The sequence below is a fragment of the Anser cygnoides genome, chromosome 5 (assembly GCF_040182565.1).
Source record: "Anser cygnoides isolate HZ-2024a breed goose chromosome 5, Taihu_goose_T2T_genome, whole genome shotgun sequence".
NCBI lineage: Eukaryota > Metazoa > Chordata > Aves > Anseriformes > Anatidae > Anser > Anser cygnoides.
The window spans coordinates 62,789,550-62,806,210 of record NC_089877.1 but is presented as its reverse complement, the minus strand read 5'-3'; the positions used below and the strand labels follow the sequence as shown (position 1 = coordinate 62,806,210).

At 52.7% G+C, this 16,661-nt stretch overlaps 1 protein-coding gene across 4 annotated transcripts; it reads left to right on the top strand.

Annotated features, from left to right (window-relative positions):
- The first annotated feature begins 10,438 nt into the window (after positions 1-10,438).
- Positions 10,439-15,484, top strand: LGALS3 (galectin 3). Of its 4 annotated transcripts, none has more exons than XM_048066230.2 (7): positions 10,439-10,594; positions 12,984-13,033; positions 13,147-13,168; positions 13,332-13,700; positions 13,944-14,032; positions 14,339-14,507; positions 15,214-15,484. In XM_048066230.2, the coding sequence occupies exons 3-7, from the start codon at positions 13,151-13,153 to the stop codon at positions 15,367-15,369; spliced, it is 801 nt and encodes a 266-aa protein (XP_047922187.1). In that variant the 5' UTR covers positions 10,439-10,594; positions 12,984-13,033; positions 13,147-13,150; the 3' UTR covers positions 15,370-15,484. The 4 variants fall into 4 exon arrangements, with proteins under 4 accessions (XP_047922187.1, XP_013049330.1, XP_047922189.1 ...); XM_013193876.3 differs by having other exon boundaries at positions 12,984-13,037; XM_048066232.2 differs by lacking the exon at positions 10,439-10,594 and adding an exon at positions 10,746-10,954.
- The last annotated feature ends 1,177 nt before the right edge of the window (positions 15,485-16,661 follow it).

The window sequence follows — 16,661 nt, the reverse complement described above, 5'->3', positions numbered from 1 at the left end:
TATTAAGCACAATTCCATACATTTCTTCAATTCTATATATTTCAAACAGCCATTAGATATAAGATTACAGTCAATGTGATCTGACAAATGAAGAAGAGCAAGTTTCAACTTCTATATAAGCTTTCAACCAGTATGTGCTGCAAGATTAGCAGACGCTATTAGATGAGTGTAGTTAATGCCTACCCTTGAGACATCTGGAGAAAAGAGAAAACGCAGGCGGGCTTGGATCCAGCACTGCCCCGTGGGTGGATGCAGGTATTTGTGGTGCTGAGAGGAGTGGGGAGCTCTGTGCTTGCTGTCTGGGCTCCACCCGAGAGTCACCGATACCTGGCTGTACGACAGAGGGTGCAGTACTGAAGCTCTTGGTCTGCAGCAGGATAACGGCTACGTAGACAAGATATTTAAATATTTTCCTTTTTTTCTGAACCTACTTTTCCTAATTACATTTTCAAGGTAGCTGTAATGGTAGAATCAACTGTAACCCCCTCTGCTCTCGTAATTCAGCAGAATTTGAGTTGATCAAAAAATACTTGTGCATGTGCACATGCATCCATTAGGCTGATAACAGCAAGTTTTTCCTTTTTTGGTCACTATTGTCGGGAGAATGTCTCAGATATGTGGGAAATACAGCGTTAAAACCTGCATGCGTTTAGGCAACACGCTGGTGGAAGAAGCAGGTACTTTGTGTCAAGAGAGATGCTGGCTAAATTGACCCAAGTCAATACAGAAGAATTCTGCAGACGGGGTACAGAAATCTCCGTAGTTTAGTTTATGGCAAAGTTAGAAGTTACACCCAGGTAAGTGAAAAGGGGCGGTCAGTGTAATAGCACAAACAGTTCTGTAGCATCTCTTTCGGAACAGCGTACTCCCTGTTACGCGAGAGATGTGAGAGATAGAATAGAAATCCCTCTGTGTCTGTCCCCTTTCCAACTTTCTCATGGCACTCAGCAGGGACGTGCCGTGCTGAGGAGTCAGTTGGCACACCTTTGGCTTTAATTTCAGGCCGTGGCTCTGTTGTCAGTGCAAGACTTTACCTGCTCTGGCAGACGAGTGTTCTTGTGGAGGAAAGTAGGGGAGAGGCTCGTAGCACTTAACCCTTAACTCTTGTGCCGAGCCGTGTCATCAACCGCCGCTTGTTTCTCCTGGCAGTAACGATGGCCTAAGGATGTCTTCCTACTTCTCTTCCCTCTGCCACCACCGTGGTTTCCCTCAGGCCAGGTGACTGATACAGGCCGGCGGGGATCCCACAAGGTGCTCTGCTGGACGGGGTGGAGCAGAAGGCTGGCGTAGGCAGCGAGCGATGCGCGTGTGGCCGTGGCCTTGGACAGAGCCGTGTGAGGCCGAGTGTCGCTGGGAGCCAGCTCATCCAAAGAGGGCTGCAGCACACGTCCACCATCAGCGTTTCACTCCGTGTTCTGCCAAGGACTGGATTTCTCCGTTGAAGTAGACAGGGAGCCTAGGAAGGATGAGCTATTGAAAGTGTGATCTTGAGGGGACATGGGTGGAAGTTGGGTGCCCTGCTGTGCCTTGTCCTGTCAGGAGCTGTTTGCTAGTGACATACAGGCTGGAGCTGGGATCCTCGGTGGGAATTATTCACAGTTCAGGTTTAAGAGAAGATTCCTCCAGCTGGCGGAGAGCGCATCTTAAAGCAAGCACCAGGCAGTATTGCACGGGTAAACAGGGGCATGAGTTTAAGCAAGAGGTTCAGACCAGCAATAAGAAGACGCTTTTTCACCATGAGGCCAGTCAAGCACCGGAGTGGATTGCCCAAAGGGGCTGCGCAGTCTCCATCCTTGGGAGGTTTTTGAGGCCAGTCCAGATAAATCCCGGAGCAGTCTGGGCTCGCCTTGGAGCAGGGCCGGCTCTGAGTCTTGGGGCAGGGACCTGTCCATGTCCCTTCCCACCTGCATCCCCCCGCGACTCCCAAGAAATTCATGCTCTTCCGTGTCTGAGTGAAAGCAAACATGGAATTTATCCTTAAATGCAACGGTAACCAATGACCGCAGATTTGGGTTTGGCTAATTCATGCAGTGTGGTTCAGTGGTGGATTTATGGCTTCCCTGTAGGAATGCAGCATGTGCTAGTAAGGGGTGATCTGTCAGGATACTGCATTTTAGTAAGCTGTTAACAGATAATGAGAAGTAAAACGGTGTTTTAAGATGCCTTTTCACAAGGATGTGCTTGATTTGCATTATGTGGCAAGCTTTACATAGTGCTTTGTACAATAGAAATTGTTCAGAGCGGTTTTGAATCCTCTACCTTCTAATTTGCCTGTATTTTCTCCAGTTGCAGGGCAGTGCCCTCCAGCACAGTGAAAGTGGAATATCCTATTTTAAGTTTGCTTAGAAGTAGGAAGAATTGATGCTTTGATATCCCAGTGCTGTTGTTGTGCTATGCGAAACTGAGGTTTGTTGGTGCCCCTGAAGGAAACTGTGTCAGCGTTGCTCATCGTGAAAGCTTTGTCCTAGAGGCACCTCAGCAGCTTCCACTTTCCGCTTTCGTGTTTTTGTTTCAGCCGTGATGCTGTCCCCATTTTACCGCTTGGAAAGCTGAGTGCTGTCCCGTGGGCAATGCAGCACAACTCCATCGTCCTCATCTTCTCGATGCTCTCCTGTTGGCCTGCACCGCTTGGCAAAGGAAGGCGCTGCTAAAAAGGAGTGTCTGCGGGGTGACACCACGCAAAAAAAACCTCTCTTCCTACAGGCCTGCTCTAAATGGTTCAAATAAAAGCGAAATTCACCGGGTGAAGGAGCTCATGGCTGGTTTTGGCTCTCTGAGTCCTGCTGGAAGCAGCAGAGGGCAGTGCTGCTGTTTGGGAGCCCTCCTGGGTCATGTGCGTGACACATCCTCCTGACACAAGGCTGTACCTGGTGTTTATTATTTTGACATTGAACGCACAATAACTTGATAAAAATGGGGAAAAAAATGCCACAATTTAGTGAGTGACAGCAGCGCTTGGGAGTGACCTGGGAGTAAGCGTCGCTGCTGTGTTGGGTTGTGTTGGGGCAGGGCCCGGGTTTAGCTGTGCCTTCACGCAGTGCCGTTCTTTGGGCTGGGTTGCGAGATGGCATTGTAACTCTACATCTTGTCACAGCCTTGTATCAAACTGCATTTGGTTTGATTTCTACAGGGAGAAGACATGCACTGTATGAAAGATTTAAACTTTAGCCATGTTTAGGGTAAGGTTTTACACGAGAATGAATTCCTGTGCTCAGTATCAAAAGAAGTGCAGTGAAACAGCAAAGGCTACTAACCTAGCAGTGCCTCTTACAAAGCTCTTCCCATCCCTTCCGACTTCATGACCCGAGGTAAAAGCCACAAATTGTTGTAATAAAGTTACTTTAAAGTAAACGCTTCAGCCTAGTTGGCATTGCACCTGCCTTTCTCAGCACTTCCAGGGATGGGACAGCCACCGCTTCTCCAGCCTCACCAAGCTCCTATATAAGGAAGAAATTATTTAACCTAAAACTACCTCCTTGCCCCTGACACAGAGCCCCTCCCCAGCTGTCCTGCAGCCCCTTCAGGCCCTGTCAGCCCGCTGTGAGGTCTCCCTGGGGCCTTCCCTTCTCCAGGCCGAACACCCCCAGCTCCCTCAGCCTGTCCCCACAGCAGAGGGGCTCCAGCCTCTGAGCATCCTCGGGGCCTCCTCTGGACTCCCTCCAACAGCCCCATGTCCTTGTGCTGGGGCCCCAGAGCTGGGTGCAGGGCTCCAGGTGAGGGTCTCACGAGGGTGGAGCAGAGGGGGACAATCCCCCTCCCTCGCCCTGCTGGCCCTGCTGCTTTCAATGCAGCCCAGCATTGATACAGTTGGCTTCCTGGGCTGCAATGCAAGTTCTTTGTCCACCAGCACCCCCAAGTCCTTCTCTGCAGGGAGAGGGGAAGCCCCCTGGGCCGGGCTAGCTGTGGGACCCAGAGCTGTGACCCCTTCAGCTGCCTCCTTGGTCCTCTGTGGCTGCACCCAAAGAGACAGGAGTCACGCCCTGGTTTTGGTGGCATTAGGTTTGGACTGACTGAACCCATCGCTACAGCCCAGCACTAGTCCTTTCTGCTGTTTAGGCTGGATTAGCTTTCTGTGAGGCTGAATTAGCGGGCTGCACGTTTGAGTGAGCACAGGGCATGGCCAAGAAAAGCATCGGGACCTCAGGTTTTTTGATGGCAGCAAGCCAGGGGGAGGTCTTTGCCCTGTGAGCATCTGAATAGGCATTTGGGATCACTGTGGGGATTTCTCATCTGGTTACTTAGCATTGTTAGGACAAAGAACCTTCCTTCAGAGGCCAGTGTGCTGCCCAGGAGGAGTCACTGTGAAGTTCAAAGCCGGGGAGTGGTTGATGACTTCTGTGGATCTCCATTGACATAAATTGCTACAGGACTCATTTAATGCTTGGAAAGCAACTTGGTACTCGGATTGACACCACGAGTTACTGGCGTTGGCACGTCGAGCACAAAGAGCTCCTCGTTTATTCATCTTCAGTAGCATAAAAGCTTCAAACCATGGCATGCTTTTGCTCACTTACAGCATCAATGTCAGAAGCTGCGCGAAGCTCCCTGGGGGTCGAATTGCCATCCTGCTGGCATTGTTAGGGCAGGGGTAGACGTATGAGCCACCCTTTTGTGCCTGTGCTCTTGTTTTCCAGGGGAAGGCAGCCACAAAGGCAGGGGGTTTGCTTTGTGCTCTAGAGAATAAAAGGATAAGCTGTGAGAATAAAAGCTACAGGACAAGAACAGGGAGCCCAGACGTGCTCACACATGGGAGGTTGGTGCGAGCCCTCTGCAAGGCCATGCTCCACGCGAAGGACTAACATTTAAACTAGAAAAGTATAACGGGATGTCACCCCCAACCGTCTAATTAATTATGGAGCTAATCACCTAGGTCCTCGTCTGCTTCTCATGTGTCCTCTCAGGTGCACAATGATTAATTAATGGTGTGCTCACCGAAGGGCTGTTTAGGCAGGAAGGGAAGGTAGCGGGGGTTTTTCTCCGTTACAGCTATACGTCGCCATATGAAAGTTGCCCCTTCCATCACATCCTAGTAATGCTTTTAATGTCTTGCTCTTCGTGGGCCATCCTGCTATTCCCACCTGCTCAGGAGACTCCTGACCCGTGGAGCATCGCCTGGCCTTGGCTGGAGGTAGGAGACGAAGCTGCCGCCCCGGCCGTCGCTGTGCCAAAATTCCCTTACACCCGCCTGGAGTCGGTCGGCTTGTCCCATCAAACCCTGGCCCGAAGCTCATGGTGAAGGCTCTCTGCTTGTGCCTTGCGAGAGGTTTTGGGTGCTCTCATTAAGCAGTGCTCATTAAGCCCAAGCCCTGAGTGCTAATTAGCTGCTAATAAAGCCCAAATTCTTGTTATGAACTAATGGCTCGGGTTGCTGTAATTACTCCCGTGCTGGCGTTCCTCTATTACTTTTTTTTTTGTTTGAGGGAGGGAGGCTGACATCCTTGTTCTCCCAAACCTCCTGCCCTTTTCCACGGAGCCTCTGGATGCCAGCTCTTTTTGCCCAGCACCCTTTAAGTGCACCCTTGGAGCTTTTGCCTTTGTCCTATTTCAAACTTAGTTTAAAATCCTCTTCACCAGGGCAGCAAGAAGAAGGCTCTAGACCTTCCTGTCCTTTCTCGAATGACCTTATTCTTTTAAAAACTTCTGCTTGGTAAAACCAACGTCCCCTTCTTCTGCTAAGCAGCAGCAGTAGAAGACAAGTGCCCGAAGGAGACAAGTGCTCAGCACAGACGGTGCTGCTGACATCGACAGCCTCATCTGCTCCTTCTGCTTTCTCCATTGTCAGGTTCGGGTTCTCAAGGTTCTTCTGCACTGAGGTTTTCCCTGGAGTTAGAGCAAGGTGATGCTTGGTGGGGGTTGAGCAATTCAGCACATTGAGCTCTTGAACGAGCCACACACACCCTGCCCCAAAAAGGGGGTGCATGCCGAGGGGTTTCTAACGCACCCTTGGGGAAGGAGTGGGGCTCTTCGATTCCCTGCCGAGCTCAGAAGTGCTGGGAGGATATTGCACACGTCTGGCAAGCACGGAGGTGAGACTGTCGGTGCTTCAGCTGTGATGACCTCGTTTATTGCTGGGAGAGGTGGAGGTTCGGAGGTGGAGATTGACTGGCACGCAGGGATGAAACCGAAGTGGCACCTCGGGGAAGTGCAGCACCGGGCTCCGGGGAGGCATTTGTGGCGCTCAGAACCTTGGTCCTGTACCTGAGACGGGAGCTGACATTACCATGCTTCCCGTCCCTGGCCAGGGAGGTTGTGTGGGGAGGAAGAAGAGGTTGTGGCCGAATGGGGCCGCTTGGTTTTGCTCTGAGCACAGCCTCAGGGTGAGATCTGCAGCCCAAATATTGCACTTAGTGTAGCTGCGACCCCACACGCAAGCCAGGCCACAGAGGTCCTGTGAGTGATCAAATCGTGTGGTCGTGGTGGCACATTTGTGCTGCTCCTTGAAGGGGGGTGAGCTCTGGTGCCATTTAGTTCCTTACCCTCTAGATACACTCACTGAATCTACCTCCAATATTTTCCCTGCTACCCTACGGGCTGGAAATGCAGGTTTTTCTGAAGTAGCAGCTGAACGCTTTACGCAGATAACATCTAGAGACTTCCTGCCGTGCAGCTGAGCTCCAGAAGCCCAGGTTTTGGTGCCAGGAGCCGTGTGGGGCTGGACCCCAGCCAGCAGGACACCGGTCACACACTGCGTCCTCGCGGCCGCGTCACCCCGGGGCTGGGACCTGCTGAGGTGGGCTCTTGAGCACCCAGACGGGTTGTGCTGGAAGCTTCATCGGGGTCGGTGCCCCTGTCAGCAGCTGTCTAGGTCTAAGCCCTTTAGTGTGTGTTAGGAAAGAGCCTGTGGCCCCTCCGGCCTAGTTTCTGTCCTCGACACCTCATGGTTGTCTCTCACTTGACAGCTGTAAATCTGTAATTTATTTGTTGTTTTTCTAATCGAGAAAAGGAGGCTGAGGGGAGGCCTCCTCGCTCTCTACAGCTACCTGAAAGGAGGCTGCGTTGAGGGGGGTGTCGGTCTCTTTTCTCAGGTGATGGGATGTGAGAAAGCAGCCTCAAGTTGTGCCAGAGGAGGTTTAGACTGGCCATCAGGGAGAATTTCTTCATGGAGAGGGTGGTGAAGCACCAGAACAGGCTGCCCAGGGAGGTGGTGGAGTCCCCATCCCTGGAGGTATTTAAGACACGTGGGGACGTGGCACTGAGGGACAGGGCTTAGTGTTGGGACTCGGTGGGTCACGTTGATGGCTGGGCTTGGTGATCTTGAAGGTCTTTTCCAACCTGGATGGTTCTCTGATCCTATGGCTGGCTGTATGGCTAGCTAAAAAGCAAGCAGGCCTATAAAGAGTACAAGAGATACACAGCTTTCTGACTTCACTGCCAGTAAGCAGTCTACTGGTTTAAAGTTATGTATCCTCACGCAGCCAGATCTCGCCCTGAGGTTGGGTCTGTCGCCTCTGGGGACTCTGCATCCACAAGAACAGAAGAAAGCAGCACGCAGATGCAGAAGGCATTAATTCTTGATATAAATCAGCATAAAGGCTACTGGGGTGCTCCCCAGGTGCACCCAAACGAGGAACCTCTGTTCTACACCGCCCTCTGCATTACCCTTTATTCCTGCTGAGCCTCCCTGTACCAGCCTGTTCTCGCAGCTGGGGGGCTCTTTGTGAACTGTTCTTTTGCTTTCCTTCTTCCCGGTGCCTGCAAAGGGCACGGTGCCTTTGGGTCAGTCTCCATGAATCAGTTTTTTTTATCCACTTGGTTTTGTGCAGTTCTTCAGTTTAAGTGACTTCTTTGCCCTCTCCTCCCTTTATAACCTGAACTAACACAGTGTGTAGTTAATTAACCCAATGCTAGTCACTGGGTAAACATTGCTATAAGGCGATTGCAAGCAATCCCTTCGATAAAAAGAATTTAATAGACTGTAGCACTTTGAAACTATTGCAGAGCAGCCTGTCAAAGGTTGCTCCTAGAGGAAAACGTTTAATAATTTATGTTGCCTTATAGCGTGATGGTGCCGGAGTGTCTTGGGAAGCCGGAGTGAGGAGAGGTGGGGTGAGTAAGTTCAAGTGCTGGACCGAACCTAAGCACTTGGTGGAATTTAGCTCATTAGCTTACCTCTAGCCTTACTTCTGGGTTGCCATAAAATACACCTTGGCACTTGCTTGCTATCAGATAAATGCTGGGCATTTTAAACTGGGGAAAGCAAATCGCGTTTAGGGAATGTTTTTGGCCTCAGTGAAGGGCAAGTCAGAGGGCATATTGCTAAGAAATGGCGTGATCTGACCGGTCGAGCCGTCTGCCTGAGTCCTCCATCTCTATTCCTTGGGCTTTTTGTTGTCTGTCAACAGGCTGCTCTGCCAAATCGGGCTTTTGATGTCACGCTGTATGCAGCGGGCTTGCGTATTACACTGAGTCTCTAAAAGCAAGCAGGATACTTGAGAGGATATATGCCTATTTCTGTGAAATGAATGATGTTTTCATCCATGTTGGAAAAGCAGCCAGATCTGGGTGGCAAGGCAGTACCTCACAACACATTCGAGCGCTGCAAGGGCGCGATGTGATCGGTGACTTACATCTGACAGAGCTGCCACGTTCCTGCGCTGCCATTTGCTTCTGTCTGTGGTGATAAAACCAGATACTCTTTTTTTTTTTTTTTTTTCTGAGAGACAAAACTTTAAATTGACAGTCGCCACACCTACGTGTCTGATGGTGCACATAGCAGGACGATGACGCAGGTGAAGCAGGGCGAAGCAAAGTGCAGGCATTTAATATATCCGCGTGCAAAGGGCTTTCCGAGCCCAGCCCATCCATGCTGCAGGGACGTTCACTCATTCTCTTCTGCGCTCCCTGGTTTAGAGAAATGAAGAAATGAACCAAAGCTCGGATTTTGATTCTTGTTTTCATTTCTGGTTAAACGTTTTTGTAACGCTGTGTTGCATAACTGGAAGCTGTAAAGCTTATGCAGTGGAACTTGGAAAAACAGGCAAGCCTCTTTTGTAAATGTTTGGAGCTTTAGAGCAAAACAGCAAAACGGGTTTTTCATGACAATATCTTTTGCCAAAGAAGTCGGGGGAAATCTTAGCAGAAAAAGGGAAAAAAAAACAGCAAAGTAACTGGTTAATAATACAACCTTATCAGGGAAGACAAAAATCACTGGTACCTGCCTAAAAACTCTCTGTGCACGTCACCATAACCTCCTGACAGAGCTGGCTGAAGGTCTGCAGCACTCGATTGTGGTGTGCTCAGGCAGGCCGGGTTTCGGTCAGATGCTTGCGTGAGGAGATGAGGCACTGTTGTGGAAAGCCCTGCTCTGCTCTCACCTGTGGGATATCTCAGCTGTGGATATTCCTGCAGCGTAGCGGGGATCCTTCACTGGTTTAAATCCTCTCAAGGTGCCTTTGCCCGAAAACATCCCCAAAGATACCAAGCGTGTGTTCACTGCGGCGAGCTTTGGGTGCTGTGACAGGTAAACGCCGGCGCTCCCCTTGTGCGCCCCTTTGGGGCCTTCCCTGGGCAGCTCTCATCAGCCCATTTGTGCACATGCAACCTTGGTCTGAATCCCCGTTATGAGCATTATTTGGAGCTGAAGGATGCTAAAATCTGGGGTTTTGGGATCTGGGAGGAGAGAGGAGGACCCCAGAGTAGTGAGAAGGATCCCAGAGGAGAGAGGAGGGCCCTAGAGGAGCGAGGAGGCCGCCGTCTTTCAGAGCCCAGTAGTTTGGAGAAGCAGAGATGAACTGCAGAGAGTGATATTAAAATTCATTAAAAATCAAACTCAACAGATTATTGTCTTGTTTTTCGGCGTCGGCAGCAGCATTAGCTAAGCTGTTCAGTTTAGCTGCTGCCTTACAGAGTTATTTCTAGGTCTCTGATGGCACCAACAGCACCGTACAGCAGAGCAGAATCCCAGCATTTCTTTGTGTTACCACAAAACCAGCGTGAGCGAATGGGAGATGTGTCAGCCTTAGCCTGCAGAAAAAAATATTGCGTGTGGGGAAATTGTGGTTGCTGCTGGCAGCGCCCTTTCCCTGGCTGTCTTGGGGCGAAGCAGAGGCCTCTGGCTTCGTGTTCGGCCATTGCAAGGGCGCACAGCCGGACGGTGTCGGGGCACCGAGGGGTCTTGAGGGTGGCAGGGGCAGCAGCGAGGTGCTTGCACATGAATTTGGTTCTTCACGAGTGCCTTGCACACGCTGGTGTTGCTGGTGGCCAGCCTCATGCCATCGAGGCCAGCCTCACGCCGGACGCCCTGGCGCCTCGCCACCCCACTGCGGCCTCCTGAGAGAGCCAGGGGGTTAACACCTGACAGAGGGGTTAAAAACTCGTGGAAGCACCGGGGCTGGAGGCTGAGCCCCACGCGCACAAGCCCAGCAGGGAGGCTTTTTGGAAGCTCCCGGCGCTTCCTCAACGGGCCGGGGAAACGAAGCCGCCCCCCGGGGCCGGGCTCCCGGTGCCGCCCCGCCCCGAGGGGGGCCGGGACTGGGGCTGGGACGGGCAGGGCAGGGCTGGCAGGACGGACGGACGGATATACGGACAGACAGACTGACAAACGGACGGACTGACAAACAGACGGGCAGACAGCGGCCGGTCCCGCTGCTGACAGGTAAGGGGGCTGCGGAGGCTGCGGGGCGCTGAGGCCTCCCGTCCCTCAGGGAAGGGGGGGGTCCGTGGCTTCGTCCCTTCCTGGCTGTCGCTTCCCCTTCAGCCCCCTCAACCACCACCCCCCCCCCAAAAAAAAGAAATTAAGCCCGTTCCCAAATGGCTTCCCAACGCCAAGGCCCAAGGCGATGCGTGGCTGAAGGCTGAGCCTCGAAAGGAGGCAGCGGCTGGGGGCCCTCGCGGAGAGCCCCCGTGTCGGAGCAGATGGAAAGTCCCCGCTGCCAGGAATAATTTCGTAGGGACGGGCGTTACGGAGCTGTAAGAGCGACTGGTGTGGCTCTGCGCCAGCCCCAGAGGCTGGGAGGTGGGTGAACGTTGAGGCCCTGGGAGGCTGGAGAGGCAGGGAAGGGGCTGTGGGCGCAGACAGGGGCGCTTCAGCTCCCCTCGAGATGGGGAGCGCCCGCGGGGCTCTGCCCGGACACCTGTGAGGGTTTCCTTCTTGCGCTGGGCAGAGCCGGTGGCAGAGCCTTCACCCCGGAAAACAGGAAGCCCACAGGCTGAAAAAAAAGCCGACGGCAAATAAGAGCTGCGAGGTGTGGGCAGCGCAAACATCTGCTGCTGGATGCCGGCTGCAAGGCTGGCCCAGGAGTCACGCAGGCTCGGGGTTAGGGGCGTTTTGCAGGGAAAGGGTTCGCTGTCGTCCGTCAGAGCTTGTGCTCTGCTGCTGTTCCTGAAGCCAGGTCTGCTCTGACCGTTGTGCAACTGAACGTTTCTTCCAAAGAGAGTGTCACTCCTCTGCTTTCAATTTGGAATTTTCCTTTTTAACCTCCGTTTCTGCCTCTCCTTTTTTTTTTTTTTTTTTTTTTTTTTCCCCTCTTCCTTTATGAATGCGCTCTTTGACAGGAGGAACTCAGCTCTGAGCCGCTGCAGCTGTGAACTCAAAACTCAAAAAACTTGTAAAGGGGCTTTTACCGGCTGGCCTGGCGTTGCCACCAGCATGTTCATCCCCCTGGGTGACGTGGGGACAGCGGGATGCTCAGGGGGGAAGGCAAGCCCCCCTGCGGGACCTGCCCTCCTCTCTCCATCCCAGGCCGGCTGCAGGCTGGGCTCCTGCCGCTTCTGTGGCCACCATTCCCCGCTCTGCTCCCCCAGGGGCTTCTCTGGGTGTTTTCCCTATGTTGAAATCCTCTCCAGCATCACGCCACGGGGACGTGAGTAATGCCTGCTGCGGGCGGCGCAGGGCAAAACCGCTCCCGTGACCCGCGTGGGTGCTGGCACCGCGGTGCTCGCCCCAGCAAATCGCTCCCCTCCCTCAAGTGCCTTTGGAGAGGGCAGTGTTGTGCGGGGGCACCTTGCTCTTGGACAAGAGGCTCCGTGCGTCAGGAGCCAGGGCCGATCCTGCGCCCAGCCAGCACCCCGTGTCCCCCCTGCCTCTGTCACCCCAGCAAAGGGCTGCGGCTGCAGGGAACAGCCGGGGGCAGCGAAGGTCTGGCCGCAGAGGGGTTCTGCTGGAGGCAGAAAGAGCAGCTCCCCACGCTTTATTTTTTTTTTTTTCATGTTACGAAGTGTTTTGAGTCCAGAATAAATCACCCAGATCTGTGAATGCAGCAGATCTGGCACGTTTTTGTCGGTCACATGCAGAGCTCTGCTCTCGGTTTCATGTGGTGCTCGGCGGGTGTGGTGCTTCTGTGGTTTGCGACGAGCGCGGCGCTTCCCCGTGGGCAGAGAGTGAAATCCGGGGGGGGAGGCTGGAAGGAGCCGAGAGCCCCCCGGGCAGAGTCGCAGCAGGACCCCGGGCTGGGCTCCCCACCTCCGGCTGACACTGGCAGTGTTTTTGTCGGGTTGATGATGGTGCTGCACTGACATCGACTGCTGCTGGTGGCCGGAGGGTGTTAGGGCTGGGTTTGGGTTGGTTTGAGCTGTTTGGTTTGGTTGTCATTTGGATTTGGTTTGAGCTGTTGGCACCCCTTAGCCCAGCGCAGACCTGACCGCCCCGGCCATAAGTCAGGACAGAGATGGTGCACATCACTCCCAGCACGGCTCCTGGGGCTGCCGAGGGGCTTAAAGCAGTTGCTCCCACGTGTTTTTGCCATGTAATGGTGCCCGGGCACCCCCATCACAGTGGGGACATCCCTTTCCCCAGGAAGCGATGAGCTCCTCATTCGGGAGAGCAAACCAGGCAGCGTCCACGTGGCCTGGGCAGGGACGTGCTGCTTCCAGCCCTCCGTCCACAGCTCGGAGCACCAAGGGGTTTCCTGCCTGGACCCGGCTCCGTTTGTGCCCGAGTGCTGCCGTGCAGGGTGGTGACCCTCGTTGGGTGGTGGCGACCCTCGTTGGGTGGTGGCCCTTGTTTGGTGGTGACCCTCATTTGGTGACCCTCATTTCTCCTGCAGGTCCTAGGCCAGATTTCGTGCTGAGGTGCCGGAGCTGTCTGCTCTGCCTGGTAGGTACGCAGGGGGATGCGCTTCCAGCACTGTAAGCCTCCCAAACCTCTATTTTTCGGGCTGTATATGTCAAAAAAAATGACCTAAATGTCCTTTGTTTTTTTCGTTTTAGGAACATGTCAGACGGCTTCTCCGTAAGTATCGATGTCTTTTAAGACTGTGGGGCATGGCGGTGTTCCATTGTACAAAAGAGGGGACTTTTGGTGGGATTGGGACCTGGGGGAGGGGGGGGGGGCTCCACCTGACGCTGGCTGCCCCACCTCACCCTCCTCCTCTTCCTTTCCCCTCTGTCCCCAGCTCGCCGACGCCTTGTCCACCTGCAACAACCCCAACCCCAGCGCCCCCGCGCCCCAAGGCTGGCCCTCCCCTGCCTGGGGGAACCAGCCGGCGCCTGGGGCCTTCCCGCCGTACCCCGGAGCACCGGGCACCTACCCCGGGTCACCAGCGGCTCCGGGGCCGTATCCTAGAGCTCCGGGGCCGTATCCTGGAGCTCCAGGGCCATATCCTGGAGCACCAGGGTCCTATCCTGGAGCACCGGGGCCATATCCTGGAGCGCCGGGATCGTATCCTGGAGCACCGGGGCCGAATCCCATAGGAGCACCAGGAATGGGACCGTATCCGGGAGCACCTGGAGCACTGGCGGGACCAGGGATGGCTCCTCCAATGGTAACGGCTCCATCATATCTTAAGGGTTTCTCTGTCCTCTGCCTGATTTTGCGTGGCCACAGGAGGGATGTGGGGCTGTGCGTCCCCAGGAGGGTGGCTCTGGGACGCTGCATGCGCAGTTGCAGTGCCACTGGGCTGTCCTGGTGTGTTGTCGCGCCAAAACCCAGCCCCTGCCTGAGCGTAAATGTCCCGTTGCCTGTTGATGCGCTGTTCTGCTAACACCGAGTCCCTGTTCTCTCCCAGAGAATCCCCTTCGAGCTGCCCCTGCCTGCAGGACTCATGCCTCGGCTGCTCATAACCATCACGGGGACGGTGAACCCAAACCCCGACAGGTATGGGGGGTGTCCAGCACCCTGGGGAGATGCGCTGCGTGTGGGGGTTCCGTGGGGTTAGGGTGCTGCAGGATGGAGCAGGGGGCTGGAATTCACTTTCTGTTCCTGAATAACACCTGCAGTGCGTAAAATCAAACGTTACACAAAATAATTGTGTTAAAGATGTCAGAAACACCCTCTCATTGCCTAATGGGGTCTGTTGGTTTTTTTTTTTTTTTATGCTTACTTGCTGCTGCTTTTAGCAAGCCCCGTAACAGAGCTCAGGGCTTCTGTAGAAAAGCAGCTAATCCATTATTGCCTTTGCAGATTTTCACTGGATTTCAAGAGGGGGGAAGACGTTGCCTTCCACTTCAATCCCCGTTTCAAGGAAGATAACAGAAGAGTCATCGTCTGTAATTCAAAGTTCCATAATAACTGGGGAAAGGAGGACAGATCAGCTCCTAGATTTCCCTTTGAGCCTGGAATGCCCTTCAAGGTAACGAAAAAAAAAAATATTCAGCCTTAATGTGCAACAGCACCCACATCATGTGCTGGGAGGCTTTTATCAGGACTGTGTAACGAGACTCCCCGTAAAGACCTTGATGCTTTTGCACAAGAAATCAGGTCCTAGAGGCTGCTGCTTACGAGTAAACTGGCTGTGTGAGCAGTGATATGACCAGTGTGCTTCTCCAGCTGCACAGGGCAGCAGATCTCACGGCACCATTCCTACATTTCTCACCCCCTCCTGCTGGTCCAGGTGCCCGTGGTATAACTTGCCCCAGTCTGTCATTCCCATTTATTATGGCATCCTCCCTATTTACGCTGGCATTCTGCAGCAATCACTGGGCAGGTTTCTGTAAGGCATTCTTCCTTACAGCAGCCAAACTCTCTTCACAAGCTGTTTCTCCTGCAAAACGGGTGAACTCAGCTCTCACTGCATGAAATGTAGGATACTGCTACTTGAAAACACCATCGTAGTCATGAGACAGACACCGTGAGCTAAAACACCAAGGAGGAAGAGTACAGCAGGGCCTTAGGAAGGCAAAGGTCAGTGGTGTTTTAGCAATCTGTGTCACCAGACTGGACTCAGCTGGTAGCGGCCCTCAGTCGGTGCTAACTCGCTTAATATTAGGGCTTAGAACTTTTTCCTAGAACAAGTCTGATGATTATTTTTGTTGCTGACTTGGCATTTTTAATTTCAGCTCCAGATTCTCTGCGAGATGGATCACTTCAAGGTAGCAGTCAACGATGCTCACTTGCTGCAGTACAACTTCCGTGAGAAGAGGCTGAATGAGATCACCCAGCTGTGCATTAACGGGGACATCACTCTCACCAGCGTTTTGACTACCATGATATAATTAAGAGGCTGTAATCTTATCACAAACTTAGTGCTCATAATAAGGTTGTAAGAGGTTGTAAGGTTGGTGTTGTACATGAATATTTTGAGGCAATAAAATACTTTCACAAGTAAAATTGGTTTTTGACTAAGAAACTAAAAGACAATATCCTCCAGCAAGCTCAGAGTTCAAAGGTTGAAGTAGCTGAATTTTTGTTGTAGCAATTGAATCTCTTTGCCAGAGGATAATGACTATGAGCCATGTGTGATTTGTAAGGAGAGAAGTATGTGGGAAAGCTGTCTGTAACATACAGGCAGTGGTCCTGTGAATTAGGGCAGCAATCTTCAGCCCCGTCTTATCAAAGTACCAGACAGCCTCAGTTCCTCTGCCAGGTGGAGCAGTTATTTCTTCTTCACTAAAGGAATTAAAGTAGCACAGCGAAGGACTTCAGTTCTTTCCCGAGGGGAACCACAAGGGCAGGATTTGCAAGATCAAGCTGTGAAGGGGTTGGGCATGAGTCACAGCAGTGTCATGTCACTGAAGCTGCCCACTAGGCAACACTGGAAAACACGGAAAACTCAACAGCCTCTGATCTGACCAGAACAAGGTATTTTGGGAGGTCCAGAGATAAGCCTGAAGGAACCAAAATCTTCCTCCTAAGCCGTGGCTAGAAAAGTCACCCCCTTCCTTCTCTTCAAAGGAGGCTTCACTTGCATCAAAGGAAGCCATGACAATCAGCTGCTGTGAGGGTGGCCCAAATCAGCATGTCCTGGTCACACTTCTGTCTCAAGGGAGATGCACGTTGTACTTGCGTTACGTACTGCATCACACCGGTCATGAGCCTTTTGCTTCTCTCCACTCCTCACTTCTCAGTCAGTCAAGACCGGTTTCAGGGCGGGGAGGAGTTTTATTGGCAAGTTCATCACATGAGTCAGGCTGGTAATAAAGTATGTTCCCTTTGAGTCACTCTCTAGTCTTGTCTGCAAAACAAGAACAACGCAAGAGCCACTACTGAAGTTTTCAAGGATCTCTTCGATGCCTCATACCCTTTTATAACAGTCTCTTCGTTTATCCTTGGAGATACCAAGTTACAACAGTGCTCAGACTTCCAGCAGATGCAAGCGCCAAGGCCAGCACACTAACATTGGCTTAAGCATATATGTCAGATGCCAAAAATCCCTCGTTACCACTACTCATTGCAGTGTTGAAGACTGAACAGAGCACGCAAGCCAGTAAGAGCTATCTTTTTGTAGCTGTCTGTAAAAGCAGAAGTTAGTATTGAAGGAAGTTCATTCTAGCACAGTAACACCACG

Excerpts from the sequence above, each read along its gene's own strand:
- LGALS3 (XM_048066230.2), top strand. Across the intron at positions 13,701-13,943 it reads CAGGGATGGCTCCTCCAATG|AGAATCCCCTTCGAGCTGCC; the intron begins GTAACGGCTCCA and ends GTTCTCTCCCAG. Across the intron at positions 14,033-14,338 it reads GTGAACCCAAACCCCGACAG|ATTTTCACTGGATTTCAAGA; the intron begins GTATGGGGGGTG and ends TTGCCTTTGCAG.